The sequence below is a fragment of the Ischnura elegans genome, chromosome 3 (assembly GCF_921293095.1).
Source record: "Ischnura elegans chromosome 3, ioIscEleg1.1, whole genome shotgun sequence".
NCBI lineage: Eukaryota > Metazoa > Arthropoda > Insecta > Odonata > Coenagrionidae > Ischnura > Ischnura elegans.
In genome coordinates, this window is record NC_060248.1 from 112,877,637 (window position 1) to 112,895,179 (window position 17,543).

The 17,543-nt window shown below is 37.2% G+C and overlaps 1 protein-coding gene across 1 annotated transcript in view; it reads right to left on the reverse strand.

The window, feature by feature from the left end:
- The window catches only part of LOC124155248 (orexin/Hypocretin receptor type 1-like), a 105,314-nt gene extending 104,202 nt beyond the window's left edge, over positions 1-1,112 (reverse strand). The window contains exon 1 of the mRNA XM_046528967.1: positions 1,066-1,112. Coding sequence (XP_046384923.1) covers positions 1,066-1,112 — 47 coding nt within the window. The remainder of the gene's footprint in view (positions 1-1,065) is intronic.
- Between the last annotated feature and the right edge of the window lie 16,431 nt (positions 1,113-17,543).

Here is a 17,543-nt window from a genome sequence, read left to right on the forward strand (position 1 = left end):
CAACTCAAGCAAAACTATCCATTCAAGCTTGACATGAGCAGTAAAACTACTGGTAATATGTTTGCGAAAATGGATAGACTCAGCCACAATTATTCACTTCAATACGTGCAATCTGATTTAAAAACACTGTCTGCTATTATATCTCCACCTTATGACATTAATGAATCACCAATTAAAAAATAGCATTTAATTTGATTTATGACCATCACAGTATTCATGACTGGGTTTATGATTTAGTAACACAATGTTTTATGAAAATTGACATTAGTTTTATTCTCGAATTGATGGCATTGCTCTTTTTAATATTCTGGAAGCACGCGAGGATATTACTAATGGCGCGAGAACATTTTATGATTTAACTCCGTTCCTTCCCCATGTGATTTTATATGACGGGTGTAAATGGCGAGATTTATCGGTACCCAACTGGAGAATTAACTTTCACCGTGGTGTTATGACGATTTCATTGTGCATAATAAAATTTTATCCAGAGTTCTCAATTTATTTCCGCTGAAATGAATGATTTTTTCAAATTATCGTGATTCATATACATGGATTCCAAGGCTTCATAAAAAATACTTGCAGCGTTCCTACGTTCAAAAAGTGAATATTCCCCATCAATTGATGCATCGCACGCTTCTGTAGTCTTTTTGTGGGCCATACGAATGCCATTTATCGCTATTAATTGGAGATTTATTCAATTAAAATATAATAGAAAAATAAGGTATTCAAAATATGTTTAATTGGTCCATTCATCATTTTTCGCTGGGGCATCATTCAGCTGTTTTTTGGCATAAATGCATAAATGTGAGAAATAACATAAATTGGATAATGTGTCCAAAAATGGATTTTTAGCGTTTTTTCCAAACCCGTCTCGTATTCATTTGCATATGCTACTTTTAATATGAATAAAAATGGCTCAAGAGGCAAAATTTCACAGAGAGTATATGCTGTTTCATCAAACCAGTGACTTGGACTACTCCGACTAAAAAATTAAAGGTAATGAATTTGAGACAATTATCTAATGAGACACAAAGAAACGCACAGCAAATGAAATTAAAAATTCACAATAGTTCCAAAAGGGCATCATAATACATGTTCATGTAGTCAGACATCCCCCGAGTCAGAGGATTTGGCGTTCTAAAAGGCCTCACTGGGTAGAGATAAATGGTATAGCATTCAGCATATTTTTAGAAACGGCATATTTAAACGATGCACACAACAAAGAAACATCTACAGCACAGATTTCATGGAAAGTGAATCATGCATTCGACGGAATTTCGCAAGTTTTATGGCTTTGTCCGAGAAATACGTATTGTTATAAAATCCTTCCTCCAAATTCAATTTTCCTCCAAAATCTTGAGGAAAAATTGAAAATTGAAGCCTGGGTGAAAATTTTTGAAAAACAGGGTACTAAATGAGGGGTTTAAAATTAGCTTTAAAACTTTTTACAATCGAAAAAGCTTCATTTTTCAAAGAAATCTTTAATAAAGTCACGATTTTTCAATATTTTGTTTTCTTTTTTGATGGAACAAAGTGATTGTGTTTTAATATTTCGGAGGGGGTCCGGACCGACAAAGGGCCTCCCTTACTACGTCACTGCCATCACGTGGCTTGGGCGTATTAGTCTCGTTTTTGGCTTTTGTCAACCGTTCCCCATTGATATCACCACTCAATGAACTAAAACCGCTCATTGCATCCAGAGGAATTGGGTCCACGTTTATGACGGATTGAGCCTTGAGGATTGGCGCGAGAGGGCAATGAAGGGGGCAGGGCAATCGAGGCTGAACAGAGAAAGGCGGATTGGGCGAGGAAGAGAAAAATAGCCAACGATCGCGAAAGACATGACCCTCCCTTGTTATTTTTTATTTCATTCTCCCTACACTTCCTCGTCAATGGCTGGGGCATGAAAAAAACACCGAAACGACTCACTCCGCGTCAGGAACCGAACAAAAGAAGAACGCTGATCACGCGCGAAGGCGCACTCAATTCGAGCGGTCGCGGAACGAACCGAGGGCGCTGCTGTCGATTCCATGAGGAGCGAGAGAGAGAGAGAGATTGCGCGGGGTGGAGGCAAGGAGGACAACAAAGAACCCGAGGAAGGTGGAGCAGGGTGACGTTTGACCGTTGTCCGGAGCGAAGGGGGACCGATTTGACCGTGCGCGGGGGGTAAAAGGGCCTCACAGGGTGATGGATGTTGGGCCCCATCTATAGGACTACGGCGCGACGTCGCGAGAGGCAGGTCACGTAAAATTCTCATCCTTTCCCATGCCAAGCTCCCCCTCGCCATGACTGCGTTCCACGAAAGAGAGATGTCCTACATGTGAAGGAAAGGGATTCTAGAGGACACACATACAAAGCCACGCTCTCATACTTGTGCGTAAATTTTTAAACACAGTCACTATTTACATCAAATGCTTCATAATATTCACCATTTTTCGTAAAAGTATTGTTCTTATAAGTTAGTAAACAGTTTAGCAGGTTTTTAATTTTTAGCATGCTTTTCTACGGAAGAGAGGCATGGAAAATGACAGCCGCGGAGAAATCTAGCTGAGAGGCTTTCGAATTATGGTGCCGTAGAAGAATGATTAGGACCAAATGGATCGACCGAGTAAGTAATGGGGAAGTACTTAGAAGAGTTGGGGATAAGAGAAGTCACATAAAAACCTTAAAAATAACAAGGAACAACCTCAAAGGCCACATCTTGAGACATGATGAAGACAATCGCTGAGGGACAAGTAGATGACAGCACAGGAAAAGAAAGACCTCGATTGAAATGTACGGAAAAGGTAAAGTTGGTCGATGGTTGTCGTAAACGATGGAGAAATATATTAAAAAAACATATGCGAAAAATTCTTGCCTAGTCGGTAGTCTAACTCCTTAGCCAATATTCCCAACGAGATAACAATGTTGTTAATAGATTGTTGAAAAAAACGCCAACAAAACCATTACATTTCCTTGTCAATAATCTCAATTTTACCTGGCATTTTGTTGAGCTTTATGACTCTCAAAGGGCTAAGAAAGCTTTCCGTGCCAATGAAAGTCGGCAAAAACAATAGTTTTACGATAGTGTAGCCTGCCGTGTTAAATATCCTTGATTTTTTATAACTACCCCAGAATTAAATTTTATATCTCTTGTCAAGCCATGAGAATGCACAGATCTTATATAAAGATAGACAACATCTATTGGATAGCGTTAAATAGGACATTCGTACCTTTCCTTTGTATACGACTAAGCATTTTCAATTGCTCACTTCCTGTGAATATTTTCCATAACCGCTCTTAAAAAAATGACTCAAACCAAAGCAGCTAAGCATGAAATTAGCACCCTTCTCCTAATTTAAATGCTTCCCATAGGTTTCAAACGAAGTTTCTCTATGACTTTAACAAAATGCGGCAGCAATAAATTTCATCTTAATATCGCTATGGGTGAAAAGAGGTCGTGGAGGCTGTCCGCAGTAGAAAAACCAATGGTATATGTCAACATTTATGCGCTATTTCAGGGGGATCCATACGTCAAGTGGAATCTATCAATGTGGACGACAACCAAAAGCCGATTAGATGCCAAGGATACGGAGGATGGAAAGGTTTAGGAATGCGTTGTTGTTTGCTTCTGGCCTACCGATGAGTTAAAGGGGCGATTACCGAAGGAATCAAGGCCCCTGGCCGGCCACCTCTCTTGGACTGGGATAAACAACACGTGATGGATGAGTGTAGGTGAAAGTGGAAATGGGGGGGAGGGGGTCCAAGGAATTTCTTGGCTGAGAAAGCAGACAAGGTGAGCCCATAAATAGAAGCACGAGCCAGGAAAAAGAAGGGAGGCGGAGGAGAAGAAGGTAAAAGATCGATTTATCGGCAGTAAGAAGAACAAATATGCACCGACTCGAAGACAGGCCATTAGTATTCGAGAATGATTCCCATACATTACACTCGGAACCCCGGGCTATTTTGACTATTTTTGGCGACACTCGCTGATAGAATTTGCAAAGTTCTTACAAGGCACGGGAGGAGATGACCCGGCCGAAAAAGACCCTCGAGAAATGGCTGAAGAGAACCAAAATGTATTCATTCTCATGCGAAAGGAAACTAAACAATAATGATTTGGTCACTCATGCAATGCAAACCTTATAGGAAATTCAGACAGATTTACTACCTGAGTGAGTACAAAAAGTCTTTCTACGATACAGTTTGAACCCAAGGAATTCCCTTACATTAATGGATCTTTTATTATCCGTTCGAGTTCCAAGAAATGTTTCTCAAATTTATGTAATTTTTAATAGAAATGATTAATTTTTATGCGATCATTATTAACTATGGAAAATCTACTTGATAGATATTTATGTTAATACGTAAATATTTAAAGAGAAAGGTAAGCAATAAACGTGTCTGCAACAGAAATATTGCCTAGAAACTGATTTTAGCGCTACACGCGGCTCTCTGAGAAGGAAACCCATCACAATCATCACTTACATAGTTAAAAATACTACTAAACTTTGTTGCATCGTTGAAAAAGCAAAATATCGCTCATCACTATGCATTTGATAAAGACCTCTACTGGATAAATGAGTGTAAAAGAATCACTACATCGCATGAATATATCAATTTTACGAAGACGTGAAGGCGTTTATTTTCCATAGCTGTGCTGCTTTGAGGAATTCCGAACACTGTATAAGGTATTAAAGCTTATTGACCTGAAATAAAAATGAAATACCAACGCAACGACACTTGCTAAAGAGACGAATCGACAGAGCATCTAAAAAGCATATAATGATGTAGCTCTTAAGTAGAAAGTTACTTACATTAAAATTGTTTTGCTAAAATATATGGAGCTGGGAAGAACGATGACAAAACAGCGGTTAGGTTACATGCCGCCAAAGCGGTAATATTTCACTGAATATGCCATGCAAGAACGGCGTGCTTATTACTTTAGTAAGCAGAGGACAGGTCACATCAAAACTAACATTGACTTTTGACCTCGAGACGGAAAGAGGCAGAGTTCCTCTCTCAGGAGTCACCGGGGGACTTGCTCTTTTTTCCCCACGAGAGTAACTTGAGATGGGGATCATCTGCGCCATCCGCTGGCAACTCAAGGTATTACGGTGGAATTAATAAATGATGAGTGCCCGCGTGGTAGGGTTTCCACCGCCTGTAATTTGTATGATGACCTCAGCCGTGTGGGTGCTGTCCTGGCCTTGAGGCGTTCAATTATTTAAGCCAAAGCGGGCGAACCGTAACCCCACTGAAAGAGTACTGTCTGGAGTGTAAGCACAATGGCCGCAATTTAATCCGGAGTCCTTTTAAGTTTAAATTTCAGTATCTCAAGCAAATATTTGGTGCAAGGGCGGATGTAGGTTTTTTTTGTGAAAAGGATTTGATCGGTAAATAATCTTCTCATATTTGAGATTAATGACAACATTATACTATTACTACATGGCATATTATCTTTATCTTATTATGAAAGTTATTGATATGAAATTAAATGATTGAGGCTCCATAATATGTGAAATGAAACGAACGTAATGATACTGTGTATTTTATATTGTGTATTTTTTATGCGCCTGGGTGCGGCTGGGGGTGGGGGAATACGTACGTACGTATTTGTACGTGCCCCCGTGCCTCCCTCTTAAATTTGCCTATGATATAGTGTACGTTTTTGACCTTATGGTTCTAGAAACTTCTTATTAAAATTAAGAGATAGTAACAATGTACATAAGTGCTGGATCAAATTAGCGTGAAAAATTGAAGGATTTGAATTAAAAATTTGGATTCATCATGGCCAAATAATTTACACTCCCAATAAACAAAATATAATTGGTAAGCCGATTTTAGAGGCAAACTTTTTCAGGCCATATAAATTTACAACCAGCTCTCTCTTATTCTAAACCACATTCTCATCCGCAGATGGTGAAATTAGATGGGTTAAGAAAGGCAAGGGGATATTCAGTCTCAAATAAATCTAAGATTAGACTGCCTTAAACAAATTCTTTTGCTTTACTGATGCAAACGATTAGCTAGCTCATTTTTCCTCAGTATACCATAGAACGGATTTGATGACATAGATTTCTGCTCATGGCACTACTTATCTAACAATACAGTACAGGAAATCTAATAATATGGTAATGCATGGAGACTTTGTTGTCTTATCCAGGTGATTTAACAGTTATATATTAACAAAAAATACTCAATGCGTATTAATATATAATTAAAAATGATTCAATTAAAAAAAGAAATGAAACTAAATAACAACGAATATGCTTTGCGTTTGTGTTAATAAATGCTTTCTACCTTGCGTTTATAAGTGTTCTTGAAACATACATATTTTTAATATCGAATATTATACAAATTTATTTAAATTGCCAAGACCATAGGGCCATATTGTTATAAAATAGCTTTGGGAAAAATTAAAAATTAAAAACTGATGTCTCATACGGCACATTTAGCTCAAAAAACTTTAAAAAGGAAAACTTGATCTATAATTTCTATCATCTTTTGAGGCATATACTCAGTAATCATACACTAATAAAAATGATAATGCCAAGAAGAACCTTAGTTAGGATTGACTGCGAATTCAATTTCCCATTGATCAGAATGCGAAGTTAACAATAGCAAATATGGCAGAAAAATGGGAGATAATTCCAATAAAAAGATCAATAAGCTAAACATTGCTAATGTTGATAATCTCTCGATCAAGATTTATTTATTTAACTTTAAAATGGCAAGGAAGGTAAGATCGATAGTAGTAACAAGACTAAGAAAAATAATTATCGATAAAAAGTCATTTATTATGCTTTTTTGGCGGAAAACATGACGTACTTCGAAAACAAAAGTCAGTGAAAGTAATTATTTTACAAATAAGATTAACCTTTACAACGACCATTTGTTATTGAGTCGATTTTAGACTACTTTATTTCACACAAACTGTATTTTTCTCTTTGAGTGGCATCATGTTTTGCCTTCAAGTATAAACTTTAGCATGAAGATTAATAGAAAATGCTTCACGTTTTATTTTACATTTGGTATGTGTTCCTTTCTTCATTTTTCCTTAATTTTATGGTCCACAGACTACATCATAAACTACTTGAAGCTATTAACTCATTACTGCGTTGATTGAACTTGAAATTTTCGTATATAACTTATAATTTATTATTGAGCTAACGCTTGATTGTGATAAACATCCACCCTAATCTATTTTCGCATAGGCCATATATTGTTAACTATAATTAAAATGCGGAGGTCGTGGGAGTGATAAACTATGCAAAATTATATGGCTCAAGTCTCAAGGACGGCACACTCATCTGCAAAAAATTAACATGATCGAATTAAATATAGTTCTTCTCCTTATTTTTTAACTAAAACGCTCAGTGGGCAGATAATATTTCCATGAGATCCTTCTTAGCTCATCTAGAGCATGATGTGCGTGTTACTCAACCTGAGCTTTAGTATTTGCGAAAGTTGCTCCCATACATCAACCTACACGCTTATGACCTATTTTGCAACAAATTTTGCTATTTTGCCATGAGGGATTTTGTCAAGCGTTAACTATCAACGCACGAGACTGAAATTGCATCACAGAACTATAGTGAAAATATATATACGCTCACATCCTGCCGGTATACAAAAGAAGTAAACCTCGAAAAACTGCTTACAGTATATCTCACTCCTAACAATCGGCTCGAAGCTTTTTTTGGTTCATTTTCCGTTTGAAAAAAGGGTATCTTCTGCCGTATTTATTACCTGCGTGAGGAAAATGGATCGAATTTTACTGACAAAATCGTACTAGACGAAGGAAGTGAAAACCTTTTCCGACAAATGTACGTTTATTATGTTGTATGTGCTTAGTTCATTCCTTAATCCTACATTACATGTTAGATTTTTGCAAATAATTTTCGGTGGGAGGCTCTCAATCACTTGCAGACAAGGCAAGAAAGGGTCACCATATTGAATAATCGAGAAATCTTCTTTGTCTCGGGTATGAGCGCTATTTTGTCAGCAAATCGCAGCATACTATTTTTTCTCCTTGGTTAATGACACCCAAAGCCTTCTCCTAGAAGGCTTTCTCCCCTCATTCTCCTATTTTAGCGCGTTTACATTTCTTTCCAAATCTAATAGTGTCAATTTTAAAGGATTCATTTTTTTCCCCAGGTTTCTCACTCGTATGACGCCATGATATATATTAATATTCATATATTTACAATATTGTATTTTTAACTAAATTAGTCTTCCACTTAGTATTTTATGCCTCGCATTTTCATATATTTATTCCAGCCATATATATTCTCGTACATTCTCACGCATATTCTAATCATATTACTTTAACTCTTTAATTTCAATCCTTTTTTTAAACCCTGTATCTTCATTAGTATTCCGTTTCAAGCCAATAGCGTCACATAAGCATGTTTTTTAATTCTTTGTGAAGCAAAACCAAAAGGAAATATGACAGTCTTGGTGGCAGACTACCTCTTTCCCGTTTCCGCGAATTTCATTCTTTCATAAAAAAACTAAATATAATTCTTCTGGATATGCATAAGCACCACAGGAAAGCATTTTGATCTGATGGAATATGCATAAATTATTAACAGCCATAATTAACCTTGAAAATACCACGCCCGTTCATTCAGGCTCGGAAAATTGAAGGCTTATTATCGAAGTAAATTGCGTTCGAAGAATTCGAATAGTTAATGTATTCAACGGTAAATCGTCCAGTGACGTTGACTTAAAACTAGTAAACCCTCGTAACGCTGTCTTTAAGGTCTAGCTACAGGATTGAAGTCCTATCTACATCAAACATTTTGCGAGTGAAACTGTACATTTAGCTAATGAAGGTAACTAAACTATTGTAATGCAAGGTAATGTAATATGATACGAAGCCAGGGGCATAACAATTACTCTAATTTATCGGCATGAAACTTAAGAAAATATGGGATGAATTGAATTGGTAACAAATATATTATATATTGAGAACGTATTAATCTAAGATAATAAATTTGGGCAAGGAAATTAATGTTAAAATCACTAAGTTCAATTATGTATATAGCTTTCTCCCCTCAATGTGCATTTTAAAGGATTCAATATTTTTCCACACATTCAAATCGCATAATAACATTCTTTTATAAATTCATTTACTATATTAATTTTTTTAACTATATTAATATTCCACGCAGCATTTTATGCCACGCAATTTCTTGGATTCAACATTCAAACGTAGATTCCCGTCATATCACACTATTTGTTAAATTCAAAACTTTTCTTAGATCCTCCCTATTCAGTAATATTCAATTTCCAATACCGTAACATAAGGATATTTTTTCATTTTTTATGTCGGAAATCGAAAATAAAACGTGGTATACTTGGTTTATTTTCCCGTGGGATAAAATAACTGCCTCTTAGATGGCATAATCTTTTCGGATATGAGCTAGTATTTCTTTTATTAAAACCTATTCATTATGCAAATTATTTTTGGTCTCTTCGAGTTAAAAAATTATTTATATTTGGTGACTTTGGAAGGGTAGAGATTGAATCCGTGAGAGGGTATCTTACGGAAGTTTTAGGTGGCAGCAGTGGCTGCATCTAAGTATAAAAACATTTTTCTATAATTAGCGATGAAAATTGTTTATGGGAAGATCAGGGAATAATTGTAGCCAACGTGAAGCGTTTTCAGGAAAACAGAGCGCAAAAGATGTGCTTCACAAAGACATTCAAATTTAAATTTGCACGATTTAAGGTAAAATATACTTTCCCAAAATTTAATAAACTTCCTCCAGGTGAAGCTACCATAATACAATATTGTTGCAGAATTATTTTGTTAAACTTTAGGTTAATAAAAAAGTTTGTTTTTTTGTTTGTAAAGTTTTTTTAAACTTTAAAGAACTTCAAGGAGTATTTCATTAGCTAATCAATATTGCTCGCTGAACAAATGGCAGGGAAATTAAAAGTTATTCTTAGAACCGATAACGATCCAATTTTCACCACGTGGTGCTTCCAAAGTGGGCAAAACCACCATTTTCATGTATATATACTGTAACCCATCTCCGGCTCGGCAATTGATTTTAATAAACCCGGGTGGTCGCCGCGGTTCTGGATGTGGTGGGGGGTGATAATGGAAGGACGTGAATATGGAAGTTTTGGATGGGTAGCGATTAGCTCTCAATTATTCACGGCCGACGCTTTTCAAAGGGTTAATAACACCGCTGCCGATGCATCGGCATACGTCCTGTCCTTTCCCCCAATCCCTCGCTCACCCTCACACCACACCTTTGGATGATTAAATCCTTTTGGAGAATCCTTTTGAGGGGAAAAGGGAGGCCATGCAGCGCACTCAAGAGAAATGAGGCTCTCGGGGATTCACATACGATCGCGGAGGGAGATTAAGTATCCAGTTTGTCCGTGAGCCCTCCCTATCCTTTGCATGGGACGTTTATATTTCCCTCCGCGGCGGGGCGTTGTGGTGGTTTAGACCGTAGCGGGTTACGTTCCGCGTGAACTGCGTCCGACGATATCCGACCCCTTTGTGATAAGAGAAGGGGCTGGCACAGTTTCCTCTCTCTCGGCTACTTATGCGTAATTCTAACGTCGTGGATAAAATCTGTTTACCGGGCGCTGGCTACTGGGGAATATCAGTTTCAAAGGGGTAGGTATATATATTAAATTATCCTCGACACGAGTCTAATGCAATTTTGTATTCAAAACACTCCTCCTATCATGTGCAAAAACGTTTGCTTTACAATCTGTGCGTTTTTGCAAGTTAGCTGCGACCCCTTTGTGCAAGGTTATTGGCTGCTAGAGAGGTTTTTCAAATAGAAAAGACATACAAGGGATGTCCAATAAGTCGTTAGAATTTTCGAGAGATTTCACTCTTAATATCAAAAATAGATTTTTTCCAGTAAGTAGCACTCTTAATTAGTCAGCTGTTAAGTTTCAGCCATGTATATGGAATAGTATTCATACCATAGTTTCATTGCTGCTGCCAATTGTAGTGAGCAGCTTTCATTTATTTAGAAAAATGGATAAAAGTGAGTTTTGTGCGGTGATCAAACATTTGTTTTTATAAGGGTTAACGCCGAAAGAAAAAAAAAGCTGAGCTGTATGAAGTTCATGTCACATCTGCTCTTGTGTTTGCAAATATTTATAATTGGGTAAATGAATTTAAACGTGGCCGCACATCCGAAAAATGAACATCGTTCCGAACCCCCAGTGGAAGAGTCTACCCCCGAAATGATTGAAAAAAATCCACGATATGATTTAAGTGACTGATAAATCAAAGTGCGTGATTTAGTTGAGGCCACAGGTATATCGAAACGCACAATCGCTTTAATTTTGATGCACTGAATAGTAGAGGCCTTCACGTTGTAGAAATCCATCTTACTGATTTGCGAATGAAAAACTTTGCTGTTTCTACAATTTGGAACTTTATTTTCCTGACTAGTTTCGATACACTGTATCATATTCATAGGACTAGCAGTACAAGTAGCGTCGTTGTGGGTTATATACCAAATAGGGGGGAGAGTGGAAGGGGAGGGGAAAGGGGTGGAGAAGAGATGTCTGTAGAGCGCTACATTGTTGCGCTTCGCGTAGGAGGGGGGGGAGAGGAAACGGAAAGGAAGTGTACTTAGGGAAGGTGGCGTGGGTTAGCGTTATGGGGATTTTTCGGGTGCAAAATTGGGATGTCCAGGAGGGGGGAGTGGAATGGGAAAAGGTTTACATAAGTGATGGGCTCTTTCTTCTTGACTATTCTTAAAATTTCCAGTTGCTCCCTGATGCCCATTTTTGACCCTTTCTTCACACGGTGCAGCAGGATTTCACCCCGGAGTTGCTGAAGACACTATCTCGAGCACCGCCTTGGGATTGTACGGGAGGAAGGATATGCTAATTGCTAATTTGACTAATTTTAATAACGAATATTTTCAAAATTTCTTTTCATGCAAAAAATGACCAAATGAAAAAGAATAACCAAGGGATTCTGGGTTTACGAAAAAAGGGGGGTAAAGTACCGTAGCCTTAAACAGATAGAATCGAGATTTGATCGGGTCCTGGGATTAGAGATGCAACCTATTACTGCAAATAACCTTTTCAAGGCGATAAAAAAGGGAAATATAAAATTCAAGTCTGTCCTCAGGATTTTTGGTTTAAGTAATAACACTTTCCAGGTAATATTATAGTCGTTTTCACAGCAAAGTATTGATCTTTTAATGCTAACTTCATTGATTTTTGAACCGTTATGTATAAACTATCTAATGAAAATCATTTCATGATACTAGATATTTAAATAATAAATTAATGGTGACAAACTGCAAAAGGAAAGTGTAGTTTCACCAATAGCTACGATAATTTTATATATTGATAAATCATAGAAAAAAAAACCAAAAGTAGGAAAAAATCTTAAAATGTTAAGGAGGTAATAAGATACTTCCTTGTGGCAGATAAAATAATAACGAAGAAGTTTTTAGCATGACTAAAAGTAAAATAAGCATAAAATAAAATCAGCTCAGCAACTGGGAAATCGAGATGCAAACTCAGCAAATTTGGATACTTTTAAGTTATATTAAAAATATTCATACTGCAAATGATGAAATTAGAGTGTCCTAGACTATGTTGCTTTCGCTCCAATAATGGGGCTAATTCCGACTATCAAGGAAAGGAATGAAAAATAATTGACGTAATATAATATTCAGATAAAAAGCAACAATGATTCGAAGTCACATCATCCATTAACATAGATTCCATTTGCTGGGGCCCTAAACAGCAAAAATGTTACTACCATGGAGACAATGGCTTTGCGGGCATTGTATACTCATTTCCCCCGGCCAACTCTTTGATAACGGTTTTGTTCTCGCTACGACTGCTGTTGGGAATACACTGTGGGCCTCATTTGCTACTGCAATGCAGGGGTTGTGATGATATTTGCGGACGCGATGTTGGAGGAGCTGTGGAGGGAGAGAGAGAATTTCGTTGGACACTACGAGTGGAATCTTGGACGGAGGCAATTTGAGACAAGAGTGTTGGTGACAAGAGAGTAGGTGACTGAGAGACAGAGGTGTTTATTCGTCTCATCTCACTCACGATGACCGAGGAGCCCCATAGCCCCAGGTTGGGAAGGATGGGGTTGGAGTCCTGATTCGTGTCGTATGGTTTTTCGTACTCACAGGGGAGGAAAACTACGCGGCGTTGTTCCACAATCTGCATCACGAGGAGTGGATGGGACGAAGTGAACCAGAGAATGGACCGTGAAATGGAATGGGAGTGCATGAAACAGCCCTTCATTGCAGAAATTAATCTGTGAATCCATCCCAGGATTACGGTTATGAACCAATTTTAATGCACTATATAGGGAAACAAAATCAGATGTTTGATCAGTTCATCGTTTGCTACCGGTTATTTTTATACCCTAAAACATTTTGTTTTGTTTTTAATCATATATAATCCTAAAAAGAATCGTTAAAATATCAACTGGTGGTTCATACATCTGTGAAATTGTACCTTGCAACTATAAAATAAAAATATTAGAACCATGATTTTTGCTCAAATTTCATTAAAAAAAGTATTGTCAATTAATCAACTGTTGTTACATACCTCGATGAAATTGTGTCTTGCAACTATAAAATGACAAAATTGTAACCATGACCAATTGGGTGTAATTTTAAATCAATTAACTAGAGTAACAATCTAATTTTGAGCGACAGAGCGACAGAGGCCGGGATCAATACTTAAGTGATTTTTCATTGCTAAATTATTTTTTAATCCTTGGTTTAAGAAATTGATTAGCTGATCTGACAAGGTTTAACTAAAATCACGTTAGTTTCATGAAAAATGATTTGGCCATCTACTTTTGTTGATTGGCTGCTTTCATTGTCTCCCGCATCTGTTCATCTCAGGCGCTTGCCGCCAAACTTGGTCCTTATAGATGATTATTCTTTTTTTCCCTTAAAATACGGAGGAATTCAGTTTTTCATTGAAATCAAACCCCAAATTTAGTTCACCACTTAATGCCATCATTCGACGAAAATGTAAGGCATGGATTATTAAAATTCTTTATAACTATTCCTCTTCGAATGATGGATTGAATTTGTAGGTTTTAAGCGGATATAGAATCAATAAGCTACGTAAGTAGCGGATGTAGACTACTTAAGTAATATTTTCCGAAAGAATCTATGCCTCAAGATTCAAGTTCATACATGCGAGATAAACATAATGATAGCATGAAGCCAGAGAAAGAAGATTAAAAATGGTATCGGAAAATAAACAATTACACTTCGCGGAGCAGTAATTAAAATTTGTTAACAGAATTCAATTTTGCAAGTAAAACAAATGAATCAAAAAAGTTATCCGTATGGCTTGGTGAGGTATGGTATTTATATAGTTATTTTAGCACGTATTATTGCGTTATTTTGACAGCGGAACGGAAAAAAGACGTTTTTTTTGGGTGATGCTGTGTGTGGCACAAGTGTAGATCAGTAACTTTCTAAGCATGTGTAAATGGTCATTTTATCACATATTAATGATATGTAAATTGAAAAATGGTATATAAATTGACAATTATAGAAATTCAATGTTAGCAGTGACTTTAAATAATTATAATTTTTTCGTCAGCAAAAATAAAGCCGTCATAAACCGCCAGGGAAAGTGTATCGTTAAAGAATTATGACCTGGAGCCGTGCTCGGCACGGGCCTAAAAAGTAAAGAAGAAAGAGAGGGCTCAATAATAATGAAACGTCTCCAAGTGGCACCGCCGGGATTACAGCCTAAGGGAAATGAAAAATAATTTACCCCCGAAAACTTTCCGCCACAGTATTTCATTAAGGGAAAAGTTGAGGACTGTGCCACTACGCCACTGCGGTGTTTCGCCAATTGAATCAATTTCAGGAGTCAACCCTTTCAGTAATCACGCCAACGGGAATACGAGACAAGGTTAATTATAACCACGGGCTCAACTATCAGAGTACCTGCACAGCAAGCCCGCGCTAAATTCTTCCGTTGCTGGTATCGGAACATTCTTCCGTTAAATGGAGCTTTGTGTATCTATTATCAAGAGTGCTAATGGCTGGCGTAATGCGGAGCCCTTTGCGTTAAGGCCGAGAGGATAGATTTTAATTACATGGCTTTTAATGCTGGACTGAAGCGTTTGGAAAAGGAAACTACTGAAGATTCTTAGAGAAAGACTATGAAGAGTGGCACATTAAAGTAAATTTTGATCAACACTGTAGAATATGAGCATTGAATAGAAGCGATAATTACTTTAACATAATGAATCAAAGTGAGCGTACGCAAAAATTTATTGAGACATGCAACTTATATCCTTGGTTATGTGCTTGATTTGTCCAGTAAAGTCAACCATAAGATGATAAAACGTTCTGAGGAATGCTGCAAAAATTTGTGCAATTATAAGTTCAAAATGCTCAAACACATTGCTCAGCGTCAGTGATTTCCAATCAAGCAAAAAGTCAACGTTTTTTCTTGGATGACTTATCAGACCGTTAAGTCTTATGACACTGACTACTGGTCCTTATCCGCAACCAATACCAAAATTAATTATGCTGTTGAAAATGGAAAAAATTGAATTCAATGTATCTGGAGGAAAGAAATTAAAACATTTTGGAATTGACGCTGAAAAGAACATGCATTGAAGGTCATTTTAATGCTGTGCAACGATTTTAAATAAATATAAATTTTCCCGCAACTATCGGCTTGCATTATTAGAAAAATGTTGATTCTAGTATGGGTTGAGTAATAAATTATGCGACATTAATTGTCTTTCCGACATAGAAAGATGTCATCTTTTGAAGAAGAAACCTTTTAAGATCTTTTGCGAAAGGTTAATATGCGCGTATTTGGTCTAAATAATGTGATATAGGCTAAATTGCTCGAATTCTGCGACTAAGCACCAAGATCATGGGTATATCGAAGGAGAAATTTTTTTTTTTAACATTTCTGTAATTAATTAATTCAATGGGGAGCGAACCTCAAGCGCACAAAGAGTGTCATGAAGGGAATTGAAAGAAGAAGGTAGAGTTTAACGAGGTTGGAGAAAAATGAAAAGACTCCTGTTCCCTGAAAATCGTTCGCCGTGTTTATTAAAAAAAAGAAACGAAACCCGGAAGGAAAGACCTGAAAAATTCCTCCACCGTCTCCGGGGACCCCTTTGCCACAAAACGTGCCCTTAATACCCTCCAGCCTCGCTCTACGGTACAAGGACCTCTCTCGACTTCTATCATTTTCGTCGCGTTTAGATGTGCACAGGCGCCGCCTCGTGTGAGTTCATTCATACGTGTCGCTCGCCGCTCCTCGCCTGCGGACGGAAAAGTCGCATTTATATTCCGGCGGAAGATGAAAATCATAAAAAGAAAACGGACTACTGGCGGTGACTTTTAGGGGAACCACAAATATTGGATGCGCGCTTGCATCGTCACACGTTCGAGGGGGTCCTGGGCAACGAAACTTCTGCGAGGGTCAAGCGCCACTGTTTTTTTGTACAGCCACGAGCGGGTGGAAGAGCAAAAGAAAATCTGCGCCGAATAAATACAATTTCTACTCAAAGCAAACTTTTCTGCCGGGTTTTAGGCTCTCAAATTTATGCACCGATGTTTTACGGGCAGAAAACTCAAAACAAAAGCAAAACAAATGATTGAAGCAAAGAAATAAAAAATTTACAGCTTTTTGAAACCAATTTGAAGAAAGGGATATCCTAGGCGTCGCATGCTTTCCCCTAACAGTTTCCTCATTCATAACTTTAATTAATATTCCCTCATGGATAATATTTTTCCCCGTGATCTTACCTACCTTAACAATGAATCTAATTAAAACGAGTAATAGAGGAGCTATTTAATTTTTTTTCTTGGAAGTTGTGAGGTAAAATTTAACATATTATTCTGTAACACGAGAAGATAAATGACTGATTTCTACGCAATGTGACATAATTTAAGAGAAAAACGTTATTCTGCTCGATTTTATTTTCAAATGTTGATGATGCAGCTTCGATGGAAGATATACTCAAAGACTAGAAAGAATAGAAAGTGATGAAGGATAACGAAAATAAAATAGAGAAAGTTATGAATTTAGCAATTTTTGGACGATTTTTAACGACGCTGTGATGCTGCCAACACAGCATTTTAACTTCTACACATCGACGTCATCTTATGCTGGCCCATTATTCAGTTATGTAAGCAAATGAGGGAGAATATTCGTCAAGGTGGGATTTTAATGAAGGCTATAAGTGAGGAAACGTTTGGGTGTAAAGACTATGTAAAGAGAATATAGACAATAAATCTTGAACACATTAAGTCTTCTGAGTTAGTTTTCTTGTCAATCTTAGACAAGTAAAGTACCTGGATAAATGGACATCTATAGAGCAAAAAAAACTCAGATTAATAAAAATTTCATTCATTCACACGACGCCTTAAGCGCAAACACTCAAATAAATTCATACAATAGGAAAAAAAGGGATAGGAACATATAACAGAAAAAGGACGAGCATAACGGTGCTGTGGTAAATGGAAAAAAGCCCAGAAATCAGAGGGTAAAAATTCGGCCTGACTAGGACTCGAACTCAGATCGAT